The following is a 25,191-nucleotide window of genomic DNA, read 5'->3' on the forward strand; positions in this document are numbered from 1 at the left end:
AGAGAACTCTTGAAAGTGATGGAAATGTTCTAAATCTTAAAATGGTGGTGGTTACCTGAGTGTATTAATTTGCCAAGCTCCAATGAACTTCACACTTAAAATGGGTGCATTTTATTGAATATAAACTATATCTTAATATATTCAAAGATTCTGAAATAATTAGTCTGGGTCATGGTCTGGGCTGGCATTTTTTTTTTCAAAGTTCACCCACTTATTATTTGAGAGAGAGAAAGACAGCGAGCAAGTTGGGGAGGGGCAGAGAGAGAGGGAGAGAGAATCCCAAACAGGCTCTGTGTTGACAGTGTGGACTCCACGCAAGGCTCAGTCTCAGCTCTCCAGATGATTCTAATGTACAGCCAAGGGTGAGAACCACTGCCCGAGGGAATTATGCCAGAATTTTGGATGAGGTGGGAAGCATGCTATAGTTTGAAAGAATTCCCACAGAGGATTCACAGATGACTCCTGATCTAAAATCACCTCCCTGGATTGCTGTGATGCTGTGGGAGGATCAGATTTCACCAGTTATAAGAGCAAAATAATAGCAGTGAATGTTTATTTGTAGTTAGAGTAGTTAATGTGCGAGGTCCTGGGCCAAGAAAATTACAAGCATTATTTGATGAATTGTACCACAAATCATATAAAGTAGGTATTCATCTGCTTCACAGATGAAGAATTTAAGATTAGGAGAAATAAAGAAACACGGCCAGGTCACAGGGACAGGGAGAGGCCCAGATCTCAAACTGATTCTAAAGCTAATGCTCTACATCTCTCCAGAACTGAGATGGATGGTCTAGGGACACATTCCTGGCCCCTATGAATCCTCTTTGGAGAGACAGAGCTGGGGACAGGAGTCCTACAGCTAGGGTCCAAAAACACGACTTCCTACTGGGACTAGGGGTTGCAGACTCTCCTAGGGCATGGGACCAAGTTCCTTCTCCTCCCCACACCTCCCAGATTTCTCACTTCCTCCCCAGCCTTTGCCCTTAGCACTCTGGGCTCCTCGGTACCCCCAGATGTTGCAGTCAATGTAGAGGGGAGCTTTCCTGATGCCTTCTGACTCTCTGAACAAACACCACCAAATGCATTTTCAGACAGAATCTAAGTCAAGACTGAATGGGGAGGTCCCCAAGATGGTTTGCCAAGGTGTTTACATTTTAATAACATTAACATTTTCTGAGCTGATATGGAGCACTTCCTAGGAGCTAGGAAATCGCTAAGTAATTTACTTGTATTAACTTATTTAATGTTCACAACAACACTCTGAGTCAGGTACTATTCTCTCCATGTCATTGATGAACTTGAGAGAAAGGTTAAGAAACTCGTCTAATGTTAATCAGCCGGTAAGTGGCAGAACTGAGATTTAACCAGGTGGTCTAGTTCTAGAGGTTGCAATCCTTACCTCTACATCACTGGGCCTCTGATCACTTTTGATTTTATCTGTGTAATATTTCAGGTACATTAGCACCTTAAGAATTTGGGGGCAGTGTCCTAAAGATCTGATCCCCCATTTATAACTGCTACCATGGAGAAATGAGTTTCAAGCCCCAACGACATTTTTCCTAATTAGCTTAGCACCTTCTATGAACCATTTAGCTTAAATATACCCATGATCTATATTCTTTTTTTTAAGTGTTTATTTATTTATTTTGAGATACAGAGAGAGAGAGAAAGAGAGAGAGAGAGAGAGAGAGAGAGAGAGAGCATGTGTGTGTGAGAATGGGGGAGGGGCAGAGAGCAAGAAAGAGAAGAGAGAATCCCCAACAGACTCCACACACAGCATGAAGTCCAACTCGGGGCTTGATCCTACGATTGTGAGATCATGACCTGAGCAGAAATCAAGAGTTGGTCATGTGACCGACTAAGCCACCCAGGTGCCCCTACTATGATCTGTATTCTTATAAATTTAAAATGAAATAACAAATTACCAGTGGTGGATAAAAGGTGAAGAAATAAGGATGATACAGTTTTAAACTACATTCATGTCTTTGGTCTGCCATTGTGTGACACTAGAAAAAATTAAGTTCCTGAGGTCTTGATTTCCTTTTTTTAAGTTTTAATTTAATTTAATTTTAATTTAATTTAGAGAGAGAGAGCACAGGTAAGGGAGAGGGGCAGAGAGAGACAGAATCTTAAGCAGGTTCCGTGCTCAGTGCAGAGCTCAATGTGGGGCTTGATCCCATGACCCTGGGATCATGACCTGAGCCAAAATCAAGAGTTGGATGCTCAACTGACTGAGCCACCCAGGTGCCCCTTGATTTCCTTTTTATAAAACAAAAAAGATCACATTAAATAAAAAATAAGAAACATCTGGCCCTTGTACTTTTATTCCCTATACTTTTTCCCACTGGACTCATGCTTAAGCTCAGAACATTTATTTTTTTCCACAGAGCACAGTAGGTAGGCACTAAGCATTCATTCATAAATGGAAAGTACAATGAAATGCACTTGTGATCTTAGAATATGTGTTCTCTAAATTCCTTTCAGTTCTACAAAATTGATCCCTAAGATACAACAAAAAAATATGAGAAGGTACAAAATGTTGGACAATACAATTTAGAGTCTGATTTTGTCTGTATTGTTACAAATCTGAAATAGGTAGACGAAAAAGATGAAACATCTTAGTCTCTATAAGATTCTATAACTGGTTCGAGAGAAAGATAAAGGAATTAGCCTACCAGAAAGTTGACTATATGCACACACATATATTACTGTTTAGAGTTTTATTATACATTTTAAGACAGGAATGAAAATACTGGTTTGGTCTGATACCCTAAGAATGTTCTAGAGAACTGTCTGCAACCTGTAGAATGGCTTTTGAAATAACTCTCCCTTTTGGCATCTTTTAGTTCTTTAAGATTAAACTGGTTCTATATTAGGTTCATTACGAGAATTTGGAACCAAGTCTAACAATCAGGGCATGAATGCTTTTGCACATGCTCACACAACCTGGAGAGCTGCTCTTGGATTTGGTAGTAAGGGCTGTACCTAGGACCTAGGGAATAACTAGCTGCTCTGGGAAGCAGTTTGGACATGCTAAAACTAGGACTCCACCCCAGGCTTCCATTGGAGATCTACATGAAGAAGGGTAGGGGGGACTAACGCAGATCATAGCCAGTTCGATACTAAAATAATGGATACACAAAATATACCTTAAGGAAATTTTGCAAAGCTTCTTCTACAGTTGAGGATGGTATTTTTCCAAACAGAGTAGCAGCCATTTTTTTCTCAATCCAGCTCAGTTTCGAGACCTGCAAATATGAAGCAACATCATTCTTATAGAGTTTTCACTTTTTGAATGAAGAATCTCTCCTCAGTTAGATGTGTGTGTGTGCGTGTGTGTGTGTAGGTGTATATGTGTGTGTATGCATATAATACATAAATATGAACATATTCCTAAATAACATACACGACAGAGATCAACTTAATGATATTAATATTGTACCTTCCCTTTTTCATAATTCTAACAAACTATGAGCTCTAAAAAGCACTGGTTACCAAACCAATTTAAAATACCCATGATGAGGGGCGCCTGGGTGGCTCAGTTGGTTAAGCATCCAACTTCAGCTCAGGTCACAATCTCACGGTCCGTGAGTTCGAGCCCCGCATGGGGCTCCGGGCTGATGGCTCAGAGCCTGGAGCCTGCTTGGGATTCTGTGTCTCCCTCTCTCTCTGCCCCTCCCCCATTCATGCTCTGTCTCTCTCTGTCTCAAAAATAAACGTTAAAAAATTAAAAAAATAATAAATAAAATAAAAAAATAAAATACTCATGATGAGATGTGTGTTCAATCAGAGTCAGGGGTGGGGATGGGGAATAATGCTGATCCTGTTTGTTCATGTGATTCAAGAGTCTGAGATGGCCATACAGTATTTCTTTGCATGGAGTATAGGAGCTACCAGACCCCACCTTTTCTTTCTTACTGCCTACTTCCCGCTGCCAACCTGATCCAGAATACAGCATCACAGAAATGTAAATAGAACAAGGATCCTCAACCCAGGGGGAGTGTAGAGTGAGGTCTCAGTATACATACTTACAATCCAGGAGAAAAATTTTTTAACCAATAACCACCAAAATTCAATTTCCTGTTATCATTTATTTTTTGCTTCCTTCCCCCACCATTTTATTTTAATGCCAGTTGAGTTAACATACAGTGTTATGTTAGCTTCAGGTGTACAATATAGTGATTCAACACTTTCATATATCACTCAGTACTCTACGAGATAAGTGTACTCTTAATCCCCTTTACCTATTTCCCCCATCCACCCGCCACTGCCTCTCTGGTAACCATCTGTTCGTTCTCTTAGTCAAGTGTTTGTTTTTTGGTTTGTCTCTTTCCTTATTTCCCTTGTTTGTTTCTTGAATTCCACATGTGAGTGAAATCATAAAATATTTGTCTTTCTCTAACTTATTTCACTTAGTGTTAAACCCACTAGATCTGTCATGTTGTTGCAAATGGCAAGATTCCATTCTTTTTATGGCTGAATAATATTCTACTGTGTATAAATACCACTTCTTCTTTATCTATTCATGTATCAATGGATACTTAAGTTGCTTCTATAATTTGGCTATTATAAATAATGTTGCAATAAACATAGGGGTGCATGTATTCCTTGGAATTAATGTTTTTGTATCCTTTGGTAAATATCCAGTAGTGTGATTACTGGATCATAGAGTAGTTCTATTTATAATTTTTCAAGGAACCTCCATACTACCTTCCACAGTGTCTGCACCAGTTTGCATTCCCACCAACAGTGCATAAGGGTTCCTATTTCTCTACATCCTCACCAACACTTGTTATTTCTTGTGTTTTTGATTTTAGTCATTCCAATAGATGTGAGGTGATATCTCATTGTGGTTTAGATTTCCATTTCCCTGATGATGAGTGATGTTGAACACTTATTCATGTGTCTGTTGTCCATCTGTATATCTTCTTTGGAGAAATGTCTGTTCATGTCTTCTCATGTTTTAGTTGGATTATTTGTTTTTTGGGTATTGAGTTGTATATGTTCTTTATATATTTTGGATACTAACCCTTTATCAGATATGTTATTGGCAAATATATTCTCCCATTCAGTAGGTTGTCTTTTAGTTTTTTTGGTTGTTTCCTTTGCTGTGTAGAAAATGTTTATTTTGAGGCAGTCCCAATAGTTTATTTTTGCTTCTGTTTCCCTTGCCTCAGGAGAATCATCTAGAAAGATGTTGTTATGGCCAATATCAGAGAAATTACTGCCTGTGCTCTCTTCTAGGATTTTTATGGTTTCAGGGCTCACATTTAGATCTTTATTCCATTTTGACTTTGTGTATGGTGAAAGAAAGTGATCCGGTTTCATGTTGCTGTCCAGTTTTCCCAACACCATTTGTTGAAGAGACTGTCTTTTTCCCATAGCATATTCTTGCCTCCTTTGTCAAAGATCAATTGACCATGTAATTGTGGATTTACTTCTGCGCTTCCTATTCTGTTCTATTGATTACATGTCTATTTTTGTGCTAGTACAAACTGTTTTGATTGCTACAGCTTTGTAATATAACTTGAAGTCTGGAATTCTGATACTGCCAGTTTTGCTCTTCAAGAATGCTTTGGCTATTCAGGGTCTTCTGTGGTTCCATACAAATTTTAGGATTGCTTGTTCTAGTTCTGTGAAAAATGCTGTTGGTATTTTGATAGGGATTGCATCAAATCTATAGATTGCTTTGGAGAGTATAGACATTTTGACAATATTTCTTGTTCCAATACATGAGTATGGATGTCTTCCCATTTCTTTGTGTTATCTTCAGTTCCTTTCATTAATGTTTTATAGTTTTCTGAGTACAGGTCTTTCACCTCTTTAAGTCTATTCCTAGGCATTTTATTATTTTTGCTACAATTGTAAATGGAATTCTTTTTTTAATTTTTAAACATTTTATTCATTTTTGAGAGACAGAGAGAGACAGAGTGTGAGTTGGGGAGGGGCAGAGAGAGAGGGAGACACAGAATCTGAAGCAGGCTCCAGGCTCTGAGCTGACAGCACAGAGCCCAACATGGGGCACGAACTCACGGACTGCGAGATCATGCCCTAAACCAAAGTCAGATGTTCAGCCAATTGACTCACCCAGGTGCCCCGGGATCATTTTCTTAATTTTTCTTTCTGCTGCTTTTAGAAACTCAACAGATTTCTGTACATGGGGATTTCTTGTCCTGTGACCTGAATGAATTCATTTATTAGTTCTAGCAGTTTTTCGAGGAAGTCTTTATTTTTTCTATATATAGATTCTCCCAACTGCAAATAGTGAAAGTTTTACTTCTTCCCTACCAATTTAAATGTCTTTTATTTCTTCTTCTTCCCCTTCTTCTTCCCCTTCCCCTTCTCCTTCTTTTTGTCTGATTGCTGTGGCTAGGACATCCAGTACTATGTTAAATAAAAGTGGTGAGAGTGGACATCACTGCATTGTTCCTGACCTTAGGGGAAAAGCTCTCAGCTGTTTTTCCACATAAGGCCTTTATGATGTTGAGGTAGGTTTCCTCTAAACCAACTTTGTTGAGCATGTTTATCATGAATGGACATTTACTCTGTCAAATGCTTTTTCTGCATCTATTGAAATGTTCATATGGTTTTTATCCTTTCTCTTAATATGATGTATCACACTGACTGATTTGCAAACAATGAACCACTCTTGCATGCCAGAAATAAATCCCACTTGATCATGGTAAATGATTTTTTGAATCTATTGTTAGATTTGGTTTGCTATTATTTTGTTGAGGATTTTTGCATGTATGTTCATCAGAGATATTGGCTTGTAGTTATTTTTTGTAGTGTGTCTTTATCTGGTTTTGGAATCAGGGTAATGTTGGCCTATTAGAATGCATTTGGAAGTTTTCCTTCCTCTTCCATTTTTAAGAAAAGTTTGACAAGAATAAGTATTAACTCTTCTTTAAATATATGGTAGAATTCACCTGTGAAACCATCTGGACTTTTATTTGTTGGGAGTTTTTTAATTACTATTTAATTTCACTGCTGGTAATCAATCTGCTCAAATCTTGCATTTCTTCCTGTTTCAGTTTTGGTAGGTTATATAGTTTCTAGGAATTTATCTATCTCTTCTAGGTTGTCCAGTTTGTTGGGATAAATTTGCATAATATTCTCTTATAATCCTTTGTATTTCTGTGGGGTCAGTTATTTCTTCTCTTTTGTTTCTATTTGAATCCTCTTTTTGTTTTTGTTTTTGTTTTGTTTTTTTTTTTGATGAGTCTGGCCAGAGGTTTATCAATTTTGTTGCTCTTTTTAAGGAACCAGCTCCTAGTTTCACTAATCTGTCTGTCCTTCCTTCCTTCCTTCCTTCCTTCCTTCCTTCCTTCCTGCCTTCCTGCCTTCCTGCCTTCCTGCCTTCCTGCCTTCCTGCTTTCCTGCCTTCCTGCCTTCCCTTCCTTCCTTCCCTTCTTTTTCTGTATCATTTATTTCTGTTCTAATCTTTATTATTTCCTTCCTTCTGCTGGATTTGGGTTTTGTTTGTTCTTCTTTTTCTAGCTCTTTTAGGTGTCATGTTAGGTTATTTGAGATTTTTCTTGCTTCTTGAGGTAGACCTGCATTGCTATAAACTTCTCTCTTAGAACCACTTTTGCTGGACCCCAAAGATTTTGGATTATTGTGTTTTCATTTTCATTTGCCTCCATGTATTTTTTTTATTTCCTCTTTAATTTTTTGGTTGACTCATCCATTGATAAGTAGCATATTATTTAACCTCCATGTATTTGTGTTCTTTCCAGATCTTTTTCTTGCAGTTGATTTCTAGTTTTACAGCGTTGTGGTCAGAAAAGATGCATGGTATGACTTTTTGAATTTGTTGAGACTTGTTTCATGGCCTAACATGTGATCTATTCTGGAGAATGTTCCATGGGCATTTGAAAAGATATACTTATTTTTATTGCTTTTGTGCTTTCTACCTTTCTTACTCTTATTGATGGTTTTTCCTTTCCACTCACAGAGTCCCCTTTAACATTTCTTATAGGGCTGGTTTAGTAGTCCTGAATTCCTTTAATTTTTGTTTGTCTGGGAAACTCTTTATCTTTCCTTCTATTCCGAATGATAGCCTTGCTGGATAGGGTATTCTTGGCTATAGATTTTTTCTTTTCAGCACTTTGAATATATCATGCCACTCCCTTCTGGCCTGCAAAGTTTCTGTTGAAGAACCTGTCTCTGGCCTTATGGGGTTTCCCTCATATGTAACTGTTTTATTTTCTCTTGCTGCTTTTAAAATTCTTTACCACTGCTTTTTGCCATTTTAATTACTATATGTCTTGGTGTGGACCTCCTTGGGTTGATTTTGTTGGGGGATCTCTGTACCTCCTGGATCTAAATTTCTGTTTCCTTCTCCCAAATCAAGAAGTTTTCAGTCATTGTTTCTTCAAATATTCTGCCCTCTTTTTCCTCTTATTCCTCTTCTGGGATCCCTATAATGCAATTGTTAATTACATTTGATGGAGTCACTGAGTTCCCTAAGTCTATTCTCATCTTGCATAATTTCTTTTCTCTCACTTGCTCAGCTTGATTCCTTTCTATTACTCTGTCCTCCAGATCACTGATTCGTCCTTCTGTTTCTTCTAGCCTGCTATTTATTCCATCCAGTGCACTTTTAATTTCAATTATTGAGTTCTTCAACTCTGATTGGTTCTTTGCTATTTCTGCGTTAAGGGTCTTGCTGATGTCCTCCACTCTCTTCTCAAGTCCAGTGAGTAGCTTTGTGATCATTACTCTAAATTCTCTATCAGGCCTGTTACTTATCTATGTTTCCCTTAGGTCTCTTGCTGTGATTTTGTCCTGTTGTTTCATCTGGGATATGTTCCTCTGTTTCCTCATTTTGCCTAACTCTCTGTGCCTGTTTCTCTGTGTTAGGAAAGTCAGATATATCTCCTGCCCTTGAACATAGTGGGCAGGGTGTGTACCCTTAACAAGGTGGTGCTGGTCCTTTTCCACAGGAGATGTGCAGCTGCTGCCAAGACAGGGGCCAGCTGGGCCACTCTGCAAAGCACATGTGGGCAGGGGCACGGTGCTTGCAAGTTGTGTGCGTCAGTCCTCTTCTACAGGGGATGCACAGTATTTTTTGCTTCCTTTTAAAAACTTTTCTTTTTTCCCAAATATGAATATTAGAGGTTTACCATAAAAGATTAAAAGGATTCAGAAATGAATACTTAAGAGGGTACTGATACTCTCTCAACCCCATCAAGTGCATTCCTTCCCAGTATCATCTAGGTTTCTAGTAGCCATTAACCTCTATTAAACAAAATTATTCCCTTGCTTTCCTACATAGTGTTACTTATTGCTCTGTTTATTTTTGCTTTTTTTTTTTACTTAAAAAAAATGATCCCATGTTGTTTATTTCTTCCTATGACTTATTTTTTTCACTTATTATAGTTTTAAGATTTTATCCAGGTTGCTGAGTGTGACTGAAGTTCTGTCATTTAAATAGCTGTGAAACATTCCATCATTTAAACATATGTCAGTGATTTTTCATCCACTCTTTTGTAAATGGACATTTGGATCTTTTTCATTTTTTTGCTCTTAGGAACAAGGCTGCTGCAGGCATTCTTGTACATGCCTTCCAGAGTACATTTGCCAGACTTTCTCTAGGGTAGGCACCACTGTGGGTCATATGGTAGGCAAGTAATCAGATTTAAAAGATAGTATCCGATTATTTCCAAAGCAGCATGCTCCTACAACAATGCAAAAGTTCCTGTTGCTCCATATCTTTGCAACATCTTACACTGATATTTATAAATTTTATCAAATGAGTAAGAATAAATGGCATCTCCTTGTTTTTTAATTATAATTTCTTATTTCAAGACGTACGTTTCTTAAGTTGTTTTATTTCAAAATTTGAATTTAATTGCATTATGATCAGGAAACCTGTTTGATATCAATTCTTTGAAATTTATTAAGACTTGCTTCATGACCTCATATTGATCAATGTTGTCAACACTCTACATATGCTGGAAAAATGTGTACCCTCCAATGGTACATTATTTTTATATGTGTATTAGATCAAGGTTATTAAATGGGAAGCTCCAATGTTTTACATGCTTAATATGTTTTTTTGACTTCTTGTTTTATTAATTACCAAGAGCACATGAATATTTAGCACTGTGCAATATCCTTTCTTCCCTTCTATGTCTTTTTATCTTTCCTTCATATTTTCTATCTCTTTGTTCCTCTGTGCTGCACTCCAGGCAACTTTTTCAGATTTACCTTCAAGTTCACTAATTTTCTCTTTAGTGGTGCCTATCAACTGCTAAATCTTTCCACTGAGTTTTCTTTTAATGTGAAATAATAGACTTTTATACCAAAATTTATCTTATCTTTTTTCTAATCTACTTGGTCAGTTTTGTAGTCTCATGCTCCTCATCCATTCCCCTCTCCCCGATTCCTTTTATTTGAAAAAAAAAAAAAAAACACTGTATAAGTAGCTATTTAACATTGTATATTCCACGGTTCCAAAATCTGAAGTCCTTTTAGATCTATTCCTGATTTTGGTTTCTGTTGACTGTCATACTTGATGCCTTATTTCTTTGTATATTCTATTATTTTTGACTGTGACCTCATCATCCTTGGGCTACTCTGCAGTTTTATAAGACCTATGTGCAGGTATATTCTTCCAGGGAAGATCAACATTAGCTTCTGCCGTTTGTTTATGCCATGAAGATCAGGATCCACTTTAAATCAGAATTTCCTTCTTGGGTTTTTGTTTGCTTGTTTGTTTTTATTTTTATTTTTATTTTTTTGAACTTTTAAAGAATTTATTCTATGAAAAAGAGACCAGGTAATGGCCACAGGCATAACAATTGGGGTCCAAAACAGAGAAAAGGTATTTTTCATCACAAAAATCAAACTCTACTCCTAGTGTCCTTCTCTCAGGGTTTGTGTTGAGTTTCCAGACCCTTAAGCTCTATTAAGAGCCAGCTTTCACTACTTTTAGGTAAATTCACCAAAATTCCGTTCTTGTTAAAAAATTGTGAATAATAATGGGGCGCCTGGGTGGCTCAGTCGGTTGAGCATCTGACTTCGGCTCAGGTCACGATCTCGCGGTCTGTGAGTTTGAGCCCCGCATCGGGCTCTGTGCTGACAGCTCGGAGCCTAGAGCCTGCTTTGGATTCTGTGTCTCCCTCTCTCTCTGCCCCTCTCCTGCTCATGCTCTGTCTCTCTCTCTCTGTCAAAAATAAACAAACATTAAATTTTTTTTTAATTGTGAATATTATTTCTGTGAAAGCTGGTGAAACCAGTTAAACTCCGCTTTTTGGCCGGTTCCATTTTTCTGTTTCTCATCTTAGTATAACTATCATCTGTCTGTACGACACACCCATAAGCAAGGAAAACAAAGACAGAATCCTAGCTTTTAGTTTTTACATTGTCCCCATACTCTCTGAGGGCTAGTAGCCTTCATGAAGCTTCGTGTGGGAGTAGAAGGCTTCTTGATCCGGGAAGGATTTTCCACAGATGCTGCCCAAGCAGCCATCATCCTCCTCACGTTGAGTGACGGTCGTGGCTGTCGTGGGCAGCGTGGGATGCGAAAGATTTACCAGAGTGCTTGCATTTGAAGGGCTTTTCCCGAGCGTTGCCTGATATATGTGCAGAGGATGTTAGAGGCAGTGAACCTCTTTGTGCAATACACACACTGGGATGGTCTGTCTCCAGAGTAGATTCTCGTGTGTTTGTTTAGGCTGGAAGACTGAGAGAAGCATTTCCCACACGTAGAACACTTGTGAGGCTGGTGCTTCTCGTGAACGTGCAGGACAGGGATCCGGAGCTGGTCCCACTTCTCAAAGGATCGTTTGCAGACAGAGCAGGGAAATTTCCTATCACCCGTGTCCACACAAGGGGTGTGCTTGAGGTGCTTATCTCTGTAATATTTGTAGGTAAATACTTTTCCACATCTTTCACACCTGTAGCCTTCTGCAGACTCTTCAGAGGGCCCAGGCACCTGCTTCCTCTGTTCTGTGAGCGAAAGGCTCAGGGGAATGTCCAAAAACTTTCCATAGCAGTCTCCATACCACACAAGGAGCTCTTGGTTCTGGCAGATATCCTTGCAGCTCTCGTAAGGTATCTGCCTTCGACATTGCAACCAGGCTCTGCTCCTTGGGGAAACAGGCACAGTTGACAGAGGACATCTAGTTCCCTGCACCTCCTTTTCCATCTATAAAGTGGCTCAAATGACCATCTTTGACAGTCTCGCACATCAGAGAAATTGTCTCCATAGGTCTTGACTTCACTGGCATTGACCGCTTTACCTTGAAAAGGTCCAAAGCTGACTCCTTTGGCAACAAGGCTACTGCAGAATGCACCAAAAATGCCACACTTCACCAAACATCGTCTGCTTGAGGCAGAGACCTTCTGGTAGTTGAAGGAGTCTTTACCCAGAGTTCAACAAAGAGAAGCAGATCCAGAGCTGTCTGTGGGGACCAGGAACCTGGAGAGACGACTTCCCTTGCTGGTTCAGGAGTTTGGAGCCCTCCTCAGACTGCTTGCTGGGGAAGCAAGATAATAACTGGGAGGCCTCCACCCCCTCAGGTCACCAGGAAGCGTTCGCAGCTGGCGGCGGCATGAAAATTTCAGGTCCACGGCATTGGCCACTGTCGCGTCGGCCACCAGTATGGCCCAAGCCTTCACTGGTGGCGCCTGTATACTCGTGGCTGCTGTTGAGGAAGTGGGGCACCTCTCTGGGGAGCTGGGGAACTGGGTACCCCGCTGGCGGCTGGCTGTACCAGGGCGGATCGTAGAGCCGCTCCCTCCACAGGGCCAGGTTGGAGCTCAGCAAGGGAGGCGCGGACCGCACCGGAAGGCAAAGGGGGGGGCATAGCGTGGGATGCAGGCACGGCGGCCTCCAGCTGCGGAAAAGTTGGACATCTTCCCCCGCAGCGGTTAGCGTGTTCCCATAGCAGCCACAGGCCGGGAAAGGTATGCAGGAGGCGTCCAGGTGTTGGGGGCGTCCTGGGCCGTCCTAGGCAGGTAGCACATGTTGCCCTTGGATCCGGCCTCACCTGGCGGCCGCAGAGCCATCCCGGGGCACAGCGCGGGTCGGGTCTTCCAGCGGGCCACCACGCAACCAGCACCTCCAGGGCCCTGAGGGTGGCGGGGGCTCCGCACTGGTAGGCTGCAGGCTGGTGTTTGTTTTTAACAGTCATTTATTTTTGAGAGACAGGGAGAGACAGAGCGTGAGCAGAGGAGGGACAGAGAAAGAAGGAGACACAGAATCCAAAGCAGGCTCCAGGCTCTGAGCCGTCAGCCGTTCGACGCGGGGCTCGAACCCACAGACCGTGAGATCATGACCTGAGCCACCCGGGCGCCCCTCCTTCTTGGGTTTTTTAAGCCTAAACAAATAATGTACATTCAAGCCCCAGACTCGTGTGAGGTCGGGTTGGTGGGTTTTAAGCCTTTGGAGTCTTGTACCTTCATGAAGACTCAGATTCTTAACACCAAAAACTGGCGTGATAAAAACTGCTTACAGGGCTGTTTTAAGGATCAAAGGAGATAAGAAATATAAAGTATAAACTGCACATTTGATACATAGCAGGTGTTCAACAAAAAAGCCTCCTTTTCCATTCCTAATCTTCAAACCTCAACTAACAAGCTTCCTCTTTTGCTTATGCTAATCTTCTCATTCAGAAATAGCATTTCTCTTAAGCATAATTGTTTCATGCATCCCTGAAGACGTATTTTCACATTATGTTAATTTTCTATAAACTAATGTCACTTAACACACCGGGGCTTAGACTCGCCAGCTGCCTTTATTTATTCCTGTATATTTCATGTCCTTTTCTAAATTCAGGTCTTTCAAGGCAAGAACAGTAGGCACATAAATGCTCCAGACACTCTGTTAAGTGACAAAGTCCTCTCACGAAACAAAGAGTAGGACACCAACACAGGGCACACGCAGGTAGGTGGCTGATCGCCAATTGAGAGAGCACAAAGGAGACGGTTTGATTGTTGTGAGGGGAAATGGAGAGGTGCTAAGTGGAAAAGCACAGACATCTATGTATACATATAAAACCACACGCCATATGTAACATGGTATATAAACCAATCAATCATAAACTCATAAAACACGTACTGATTTTATCATCTTCCCTACAGCAGGCACCTGGTGAGACAACTAAAGAAAGAATAAGTCACTAAAAATATATCACGTAATCAAAGTATATTGAGATAAGAATTATGGATAAAAACATTCGGCTTACAGTATAACAGTATCTTCCTTTGAGGTAATACAAAAAAGGTTCTTCGGGTAAAAACTGGATTGCTTTATCCAGATGCTCCTAAAAGAAAAGTCCAAAACAAATACCATCTCTCAGGGTTCAGGTGGTGCTGAATGCAGCTGTGCCGAAATTCAAAGGGGCTTTACGGTGTTGTTTAGTCCCCCTCCTTAATCCCTACCGTTAACATAAGAAGTCATACCAATAATTCAATTATCAGAAATGATTGCTCACAACTAGAACCTGACTGTGATGATGATTTCATTAAGCTATGGATAATTTAAAGCCAACGTCACTATAAAAAGTAGAAAACCGGATGGGGCACCTAGGTGGCTCAGTTGGTTAAGCGTCCGACTTCGGCTCAGGTCATGATCTCACAGTCCGTGAGTTCGAGCCCCGAGTCGGGCTCTGTGCTGACAGCTCAGAGCCTGGAGCCTGTTTCAGATTCTGTGTCTTCCTCTCTCTCTGACCCTCCCCCGTTCATGCTCTGTCTCTCTCTGTCTCAAAAATAAATAAACATTTAAAAAAATTAAAAAAAAAAAAAGTAGAAAACCTCCAAGTGACGCTTTTGTCTGCCCATGACTTGCCTAGCTAATACTGATTCAGCAGCATGCTTGCAAGTTTCAAATGATTAGGATATAATGGAAGACAGAATAGCAGAACTGGGTTGTGGAGGAAGCTATTCCCCTGACATTATTAAAATGGGTATAGGGAGCTGGAAAACAAAGAAACTTCTTAGCTCATTTAATGAGCTATCAAAGCTACAGGCACATTACAAATGATTTACACGCATATTACTTATTTTATTCATTTATCACGGTATGTTGAAGTCCTAGATTGGATTCTATTCCCCCCACCAAATCAATATGCAAGTATTTTAATCATTTATCATGGTAAGTTTAATCCCAGATTGGATTCTATTCCTTCCACCAAGTCAATATGCAAGTAATGTTAACTAATTAGTCCCAATCATGTTTCTGATGTTGGTGAACTCATCACCAAAAGACTAATCCTGTCTTTGAAAAGATAATACTCATCTACTATGTAAGTTCTTTCAAGATCTAGAATAATAATCTTCAATCACTCAAATAGGTTTCATTTTTTTGGCACAGTACTATTTAAAGACTGTCACTTCATTTAGATAAAAAAGATAGGGACACCTGAGTGGCTCACGCAGTTAAGCATCTGACTCTTGATTTTGACTCAGGTCATGATCTCACAGTTCGTGTGTTGGAGCCCCACCTTGGACTCTTTGCTGACAGCTTGGAGCCTGCTTGGGATCCTCTCTCTCCCTCTCGCTCTGCCCCTCTCCCCTTCTCGCACATGCTCTCTCTCTCTCTCAAAATAAATATATAAACACTGAAAAAATAAAATAAAAATTAAAAAGATAAACTTCTTGAGATTGAGATTAATTTGAGTTTTATAACTTTTTTTTTGAGAGACAGTGAGAGAGAGAGGGAGAGAGAGAGAGAGAGAGAGCATGAGCAGGGGAGGGGTAGAGGGAGAGAAAGAATCTGAAGCAGTCCCCACACCCAGCATGGAGTCTGTCATGGGCTCAATTCCATGACCAATAGATCATGACCTGAGCCAAAATCAAGAGTTGGACGCTTAAGTGACTGAGCCACCCACACACTGTGAGAGATCCATTTATTAAATAATTTGATTTATGCCTTTTAATGGAACACATAGCTACATTAAAATATCTTTAATATCAAGAAATACCTTGAAGCGATGTCCATAGTTGATTTTATTTTGTAAGCCCTCAAACTCGGACACATAGCCACACAAGACTGCATACCTGAAAAGGATAAAAACAGTGGACAGTGCGTGAACTTTTTAATCAAATATACCAAATAAACATTTTTAGAATATCTCTAAAGCATTCATTAATATTTGATGAAAGTATTCAGATAGATACAAGGGCCCTAAAAATAATACATACTTGACATTAACATGAGGCTGGTTTCCTCAGCTATTACTGAGGATACTCACACCATCTACCTCATATGTGTGCCACAAGGGCAAAGTACCTAAAACGTGTAATTGCTTAGAATACTACGTGGCACACAGTGAGTTTCAAGAAATATTAGCTGCTTCTATCACCATCATCAGCATCAAAGTCACAAAGAGGCTCTCAGAAAAAGTCTAGTCACAACAGTGATAAATTGAAAAAATATATTGTGTCATCATATCCCTGTTCTTCCTTAATAGAATTAAAAATAAAAATGTCACGGCCTCCCTTGATATCATTTGAAAACAAAAATAAGTATCACGACTAAAACAAACAAAGTCAAAGGTAATTTCAAAATACACTTTTTTTTAAGTTTATTTATGTATTTTTGAGGGGGCGGGGCGTGTAGGGGCAGAGAGACAGGGAGAAAGATAATCCCAAGCAGGCTCTGCACTGTCAGCATAGACCCCAACACAGGGCTCGAACTCACAGACCATGAGATCATGACCTGAGCTGACATCAAGGGTCAGATGCTCAACCCACTGAGCCACCCGGGCATCTCCACTTTTCTTTTTCTTGAAATTTTAAAAAAAATTTGTTTATTTATTTTGAGGAAGAGAGAGAGAAAGAGAGTGAAAGTAGGGGGAGGGGCAGAGGGGGAGGAGAGACAGAATCCCAAGCAGGCTCTGCACTATCAGCACAGAGGCTGACGTGGGACTCAATGACAAAAACCGTGAGATCGTGACCTGAGCCAAAATCAAGAGTTGGACGCTCAACCATCTGAGCCACCTAGACGCCCCATGAATATGCTTTTCCAAAAAATTCCCCATGACCTTAAATCCTTCCTTGGAAACACTGCATACTAGAATATGGCATCCCATGAATTGTTTACTTTTTCTTCCCACTGGGAATACAAAAGTTACATCAATAATTATTTGAAATAAGTTGGGTGCCATATTTGTTTAGCAATTTGCTCACTCCAAAATCTGGGGATATATTACTTTTCATATTCAGAGGGTTTCTGTCTGTGCAAAATATTCATTTACCTAAATCTTTCAAGAGTGTGTATTAATTGTTACTTGCATTATCATAACTGAAATGAAGATGTAACTTTGGGTATTTATCTTGATCATTTCTGTGGATAAGCATAACTTTCAAGTACAAAAATGAAGTGAGCAATTTTCTTAATTTGGAACAGTGAGACCATTCCTGAGCACAAAAGATCCCACAATTCGCACAACTTATGGCAAACAATAAAATGGTCACTTTTCAGTTATGACTTTTTTGACCTCTTAATTTTCAGTTTCTATACAATCAACCAAATCTGCAACAGTAGAAACAAGAATGATGACTAAATCAACCTATCAAAAGTGACCTGAGAACTTAACCAGATTAGGAGATGTTACTATTCACAAATTCTACCATCACATTGCCTGACACATACCTCTCACCACCCACCAGAGATTGAGTTTGTAGGAATAGATTACTGGACTCGTGAGTTCCCCTGGAAAACCGTTACTGTCACCTCCGGTCTGACCATGTTCTTCTGAAATTCTCTCTGTCGTTCTGCTTTATCATTCCTCCCAGGGAGTTCCAGAAAGTGGAGCAAATTTCCACACAGCTATATCCCCAAATTCCCCCATTTCTGTTGTGGGCATTATTTGTATTTAAAACGTTAGGTCACTTTATTTAAAAAAATAAGCTTTTATTTATTAAAAAAAATTTTTTTAATGTTTCTTTAATTTTGAGAGAGAGAGAGAGAGAGAGAGAGAGAGCAAGGGGTAGAGAGAGAGGGAGACACGGAATCCAAAGCAGGCTCCAGGTTCTGAGCTGTCAGCACAGAGCCTGATGTGGGACTCGAACTCACGAACTGTGAGATCACACCCTAAACCAAAAGTCTGACACTTAATTTACTGAACCACCCAAGTGCCCCAATAAGCTTTTATTTTAAAATAGCTTGAAATGTATAGAAAAGTTGCAAAGATGGTAGAGAGAGTTCCCATCTACCCATACTCAGTTTTCTCTACTGTATACATCTTACGTTACTACAGTACATTTATCACAACTGTACTAACACTGTCAGACAAGATTGATATGTAATTTTTTCAATGTACCAAAATTAATATGTTATTATTAACTAAACTCCCCACGTTATCCAAATTTTCATGTTTTCCCCTAAATTAAATTTTGACACTTTTCTTTCCATCCCTCCTTCCACGTTTATCTCTATTCATTCACATATATGAAAATCTTTTGTTTCTAATGTGAAAGTCGTTTGAATTACTCTTGTCACCCATCATACACTCTGTTCCTCATAATTTTGTGTTACTTGCAACTTTTATTACATACTTATTCTATCTTCATCCACTGACAAAATTATGGAACACACTAGTGTCTAAGATACAGACGTGGAATCCTGGAATCGTCTCCAGGTTGATAGTGATGTTGCCAACAGTTACTCTGTTGAACAACTGGCTTAAACCCTTCTCTCGATATGGGTAACCCAGAGGCCTGCCCACATTTCTATATCTTGTCCACAAGAATGTGGTAAGTAAACTGACCTCACTGCCTTGCTTAAATTCACATATACTAGTTCAATTTCCCTACTCTCTACACTGGCAGAAAAATTTAAAAAACAAATCATGTCACATTTTTAGAAAAATCTGTTGGATCTATATGAACTTTCTCAACCAGAGATTTATAGAATGAAACATTTATACTGGAAGCAAAAGAAAAGAATCTGTGTTCACTGATCTAGGATCAATCATCTATTTTCTGAACATCAGCATCAGGTTGATGTAATGCACACCTCGAGGCATTAATAGTGCTGTCTCAGCACATTCTCTCCAACTGACTCTGAGCGAGGAGAAAAAGGAAAAACAAAAACTATGACTTATGAATACCATTGCATGAAACATGCACATTTCCCTTATAATAATCTGTCCTATAGTCTTATGCATTTCCCAATCTGTTTTGAAGTTTTTTCTTTACAGTCTAAAATATTATTTATCTTTCTAGATATCATAAATTCAAAGTTCACCTGACCACTTTTTTCCCAAAGGATCATTTCTTTTCTGGCAATCAGTTCCACCTGTGTGTGTGTGTGTGTGTGTGTGCGCGCGTGTGTGTTGTTGTTGTTGTTCTTGTATATTGTTCGTCTTTAAAAATGTAATTTAAAATCTTATTTCACAAACCATCTCATGTTGATGGGAACGCTGAAGAATGTTAATTCACAATATGGTCTTTTACCTCCATCTAGAGGTCATTCTCACCATACATGCTTTGACAAAAATTCTGTATTTTCTTGGCATCGATATGGAATATATCTTTAATAAGTGACAAACATTCCTGTGTCAACAACTACTAAAATAACTCCATTACTTTCCCTGCGGTACTTCTGATTCAGCACAAATGCTATTTATGCCGTGAGAAAGCAGAGGAAGAATAATGTAATAGAATACCGAGTATATATGAATAAAAGATCTGGTGTTTGCTTTTCTACTTACTGTGTGACCCTTGCTCACTAACAACCTATCCCCCCCACACACACACCTCCCCCATACACTACCTTGCTCACCCTAACCCCTAAAATGGAAACAGGTTGTTCTGTAAATCACATGCTGTTAAGTCATGTGGATACAATTTGTGAACAGTAGAGCACAACAAATATGTAAGATATTATTTGTAATTACGGTCAAGCCTATGGGGCTGACAAACTACAAAGCCACAGCGACTTTACTCTCTTGATCCTAGAAGTATTTTGGGCTGGTTCAACAAAAATAACAACATTTTTGTGGACAGCTTTATGAAGACTTAAAGTTTTGAAGCTTTCTGGAAGAAATGAAGATGGAAAACAAGTCTTAAGATGCTATTTGTTTTTCAACCATCCCCTCAATGTGAATCCTTTCTGATAATTATTCCTGAAGATTGCATCTTGTATTTCAAACTGAAGCTTATAAGCCATCGCATAGTCCTTTCAGTCATGGATGTGCAAAGTTGTGCTGCAGGGCCAGGTAGCAAACATTTTAGGCTTCGGGTCAGAGAGTCAAGGTTGCAACTACTGAACTTCACAGCTGTGCACAAATGCACGGACGGGGCTGTGAGCCAGTAAAACTATTTATAAAAATAGGCGGTTGGCCTGGCCAAAGTTTGTCATTTATGACAAACTTATGGGGGGAGGAGCAGATCAGAGTTAAGAGGAGGGCTTGGGTCCTTTTTCTGCCTCTAAATCTGGCCAATTAGCTTCCAACACTCCCAATATCAGAGGACATAAAGAGAGCGTGGCTTGATCAGTACAAATTCATTATAGTTACCACTAAAAGTGGAAGAAAGGAAGTACTTTAAGGTATACATATGTTAATTTATTAATATTAATGTGCAAATTAGATGAGAAGGTAAATTTGGTTATAGAAATAATACCCTCATACATTGGGAAAATGACCCTAAAGATATGTACCAAGACGCTAACTGCAAAAGTACCTTTCTCCTGGCGGGAGGTGGAGGAGTGAGGGCTCCTGTGGATAGAACTGTTCTGGGGACTGTGGCTTCCACAGTCCTGTGGCTTTCTCCTCGTGGAGGGGGCCGGGGCAAGCTTGCACCTCATCTTAGGCAAAGTGAGAGCAGGTCAAAAGATCTATTTTTATTTTGGCCTGTGTCCCTCCAGGGACATAGAAAATGTCCTTGACTCCTAACCAGTGGCTTGAAGAGGACAGTGTGAGTGGAGCTCCCCCTGCTGGTGGCAGAGTAAATAAACAGGTTTGCACTTGAGAGTTGGTGGAGTGAAACCAATTCCCTGTGGGGCAAATGCAGACCTGCAGAAAGGGAGCCATTTCTGCCTCAAGGTGCTCCAGGAGAATAAAATAATTCCGAAGAGGGGTGGATTTCTGGAAACCGAGGTCTGAGAGAAGGGTCATAAATTAATTTATTACTGTTATCTTTCTAGCACCTGAACTACCTGTATTGCCGCAAGGAACTAAAATATGTTGTAAAAATGCAACTACAAAGTGTTAATTAAAAACAATATATGTCTTCTTACTTGTGTTTTATAATTCTAAACAAACAAAGGATCCAAAATAAAACATATTCAAGAATATATTTGTTTCCCCAAGGGTAGTCAGCTACACCCATCCAACGAATTAAATTCCCTTTGTTTGAGCTTTATTATATTATACACGACTTCTCTTTGACCTGTAGTATTAGTATACACAAGCGCATTAAGGTATAAAAAATGAGCAATATGCTTTTATCCTGTGAAGCATTCTTTCCACATTTCATTTAGAAGCATGATATCACTTTAATATTTGTTTTCAAATAAAATGTTAAATCACACTTAATTAGAATTTATCATGTTCGAAGGGGCTGCACTTGGTAGATTCACTTATGAAATCTTCGATGAGAGTTTGCCTTAAATATATTTAAAATATACATATTGTAAAATACATGAGACTAAGAATAGTTACTCTGCTATCTATTAAATATATTTTTCAGTGAATGTGACTGACAGGTTAAAGGGTCAATAATTTCTTAAAAATCAATTGTAACTTATATAGAGGCATATGAGAATTCTAAAAGACTGCGTAAGTTCTATGTACTTACCACAGATGACAATGCCCATTCATGGGCGCTCTAGTAATAGCTTTTTCCCCCAATGTCTTCCCTGAAAGAAAAATGTACTTGCATTTAGTACCTTCACATGAGTCGGTGAGGGGGGGGGGGGGGTAGATTACTGAATTAAGTCAGTGGTTCCTAAAATATGCTCCTAAGACCAGAAGCATCACTTACAGAAAAGCAGATTTTTGGCTAAAAGAGAGACTTACCCTATAACAAAGTCTGGGGCTCAGCAATCTGTTTTAACTAGCCTGTAGAGATTCTGATGAATGCTCAGGTTTTAAGCTCACTGGACTAAGCGATGTAACCAAGTGCAAGAAAAGTCATCCAATCATTATTTAAAAGCATTAATAAAAATCGTTCTATAATTGACCGACATTTACTGTATGCCTTCTGAGTGTCGTATCATAATCTCTGGGAATAAAAAGTCAAATTAAGACACAGTTTTTGACTTCCAAGGGTTCACATTTCAGTAGAAAGCAGGTATATAAGCAAACAAATTGCGTGTAAAAACCAAAAATGAGATGAAAAACAGAGAGAGCATGTTAGAGAACAGAGTGTTGAGATGTAGAGAGAACTCCATCCAAAGGGAAGGCTTCCCAGAGAAGTGCTTACCTAATCGTGCACAAAAACGAACAGGCTCGACACATAAATCACCCTGCCAAATCATTCCACTTAGTTTTAGAAGTAACTTTTCGTAATGTCATAATTACTTTGGATAGAGGTTTGTCTAGCGGCCTGAAAAACCAAAATGCTTGCAATGAAACTGGACAACATTCTGAAAATCCTTCTCTAAAAGGGGCTGCTTTGTTTTGTTTTGTTTTGTTTTATGGGGCTGCTTTGTTTTATAACATCTCCCTTTACCCTGCTCCATTTTGTTGTTGCTGTTGCCTTGAAGAGAATATCCAGGGATCTGCAAAAGGCTCTTCTAAGTTAAGTGGATGATGTAATCTTTATAATAAGGATCCTTAATTCTAAAACCATTCTGTTAATTTGTTAAGGTGGGACACTTCTATATTTTATAGCTCTATTCATTAAGGGAAATATCTCATGTATAAATCTACCTAAAGTGGAAAAAATTAAAAAGTGAAGTGTTTTAATACTGACATTACATTGTAGACCTATATTCGAAGAGTGATTTTTAAATAAACAATTGAAAAACATAGCTTTAAATGTACAAACGTTAAAAATGAAATCAGCATGTAGCTACTTTGCCAAATGAACAAAAATAGCTTTTAATGTACAACCACCAGCCGAAAATAGAGGAGAGTCCATAACCCTGAGAATACAAAAGGAAGCTGGGTCGGTCATATGCAGGCTGGTTTTGCAGCCTCGTTTATGTAGCTGAAGTCTGAAAGGAAAGCTGTTTCACTTACAAAATGGTACTTTCTGATCTATTTGAGGCACATGTATTGATCACTTAATTCTGGAAATTATAATAATGTTCCTTTAGATATAAGATTCATAGTTTACTTGGAATACAAATTATGGTCAGAGTACTTATATGACACACTGTGTAATGCTATACCCCATCCTGAGTTTTATGAAGGAATTCTGTGCTCTCCAGTGATCAAATCATGCCTTGGGGTAACAATTTTAAATATGCTATTATGGGGAAAACCAGTCAGCACTTCCTCCTCCCGCACACTGAGTTCCAGTGTCCCCCAACGCTGGTCTCAGCTCTAGCACATTCTGTCATCACCTTTCCTAAGCACTCACTACCCGAACACTGAAGTATATTGGGCTGTCTCCATGTTGATCTATCTAGCAAGTTCCTTAGCATGGCACCAACTTAATCACATTTACCTCCCTCCTCTCTTCCTTCTCTCCCTCCCTCTACCCCTCATTTTAACATCACTTCCAGACACAGTAATTTCAAATAAATATTTCCTAAATGGATAGAAAAAAAATTATTTTTAATATATTTCAATACGTGAATGAGTAGAATACATCGTAGGCTTTTACTCATTTGTCTTGACACTATAAAGGTTTCTCATTTTTTAAGATACATCCTATTCCAATCTCCATTTTTGTCCCCAGATTTCTTCCCGCCTATTTCTTTTTCCATTTTTACCACCTCTTCCATGAACTCAATTAAACTTCTACTCCATTTAAAAATAGAGATTCCAGGGGCGCCTGGGTGGCGCAGTCGGTTAAGCGTCCGACTTCAGCCAGGTCACGATCTCGCGGTCCGTGAGTTCGAGCCCCGCGTCAGGCTCTGGGCTGATGGCTCAGAGCCTGGAGCCTGTTTCTGATTCTGTGTCTCCCTCTCTCTCTGCCCCTCCCCCGTTCATGCTCTGTCTCTCTCTGTCCCAAAAATAAATAAACGTTGAAAAAAAAATTAAAAAAAAAAATAGAGATTCCAAGTAATTTCACCTATGTGAAACTCTTACTTTCACAGTAAAGACTTCCCTGCATCAACCCCCAGCCGCTGCCGTCATATCCTTTCTGTGATTACTCTTTTAACACATTCTCCTCTACTCACGACGTATTTCCGTTTGTTTCTTTATAATATATGGTTATTTCAATGATACTGCCCCCCCCCCAAAGCCATAAGCTTGTCCACAGTCTGAGAACATGTGATTTTGCTCTCATTTCTACCTCCTATCACACACCGGATGACCCCTGATGCCCAGGGTAGGGCAGGAGCTTACAGGCAATAAAAAGTCTTTCCTACTTTAGCAGTTTACATAGCTAGACTGTGATTTTCTCAGGAGATATGAAAATAAATCAGTTTTTTCTCTTTGGTTAAATTTTTATTTACCCTAGAGTTAACAAACCTCTTCTCTAGAATTCGATTTTGTGTGTGGCCTGCAAGATGGATCACTACAGAAAAACTGCCCCACAAAGCTGATGATGAATAATGTGGCAAGGAAATCTACAAGTGGAAGGAATATAATTACAAGGAGTTTGGAAATATTTCCTTCTTGGAAATAAAAAAGACAGGGAACTACCGTGGAATGAGATGTGTAGTATCATTATTTTCGTGCTGTTTCTTCCTCATGCTAACTTAAGAAAGAAAGCTTAGAGAAGAGAAAAGTTTAGAATGAAAGAAGAAATTAAAGAAGTCTGATGTCAGATTATTGCCCCGAAGCTCAGAGAATTGGCAGCTAATGGGCTTTTTGCAAGAAAGAGTTTTGATATTAAGTGACAGAAATAGATATGTATAAAAGCTTTGACATTCTGGCTATTACTATGTTGTTATACGCTGTTGTTATTAGGGAAAATTTCAAAAAATATGCATAAAATGGTAGAGGACAGTATCATGAACCATCATGTACTGGATCAGTCAGCTTAAACAATGATCAACTCAAGACTAATCTTGTTTTATTGAGAGAAATTTTGAAAAAAAAACAAACAAAACACGGGGCTCCTGGGTGGCTCAGTCGGTTGAGCGACCAACCTCAGCTCAGGTCATAA

At 39.3% G+C, this 25,191-nt stretch overlaps 1 protein-coding gene and 1 pseudogene across 4 annotated transcripts in view; both read right to left on the minus strand.

Moving 5' to 3' along the window:
• RMDN2 (regulator of microtubule dynamics 2) overlaps nt 1-25,191 on the minus strand; it is a 76,111-nt gene that overhangs the window by 16,643 nt on the left and 34,277 nt on the right. For 3 of the 4 annotated variants that reach the window (XM_043604147.1, XM_043604145.1, XM_043604148.1), the window contains 4 exons: nt 21,760-21,820; nt 15,936-16,011; nt 14,199-14,276; nt 3,150-3,248 (listed from right to left, as the gene is read on the minus strand). In XM_043604147.1, the coding sequence (XP_043460082.1) occupies nt 3,150-3,248; nt 14,199-14,276; nt 15,936-16,011; nt 21,760-21,820 (314 nt within the window). The remainder of the gene's footprint in view (nt 1-3,149; nt 3,249-14,198; nt 14,277-15,935; nt 16,012-21,759; nt 21,821-25,191) is intronic. The other variant, XM_043604146.1, reaches the window with a different exon arrangement.
• LOC122466892 lies at nt 11,191-13,145 on the minus strand (annotated as a pseudogene).

This window comes from Prionailurus bengalensis, chromosome A3 (genome assembly GCF_016509475.1).
Source record: "Prionailurus bengalensis isolate Pbe53 chromosome A3, Fcat_Pben_1.1_paternal_pri, whole genome shotgun sequence".
NCBI lineage: Eukaryota > Metazoa > Chordata > Mammalia > Carnivora > Felidae > Prionailurus > Prionailurus bengalensis.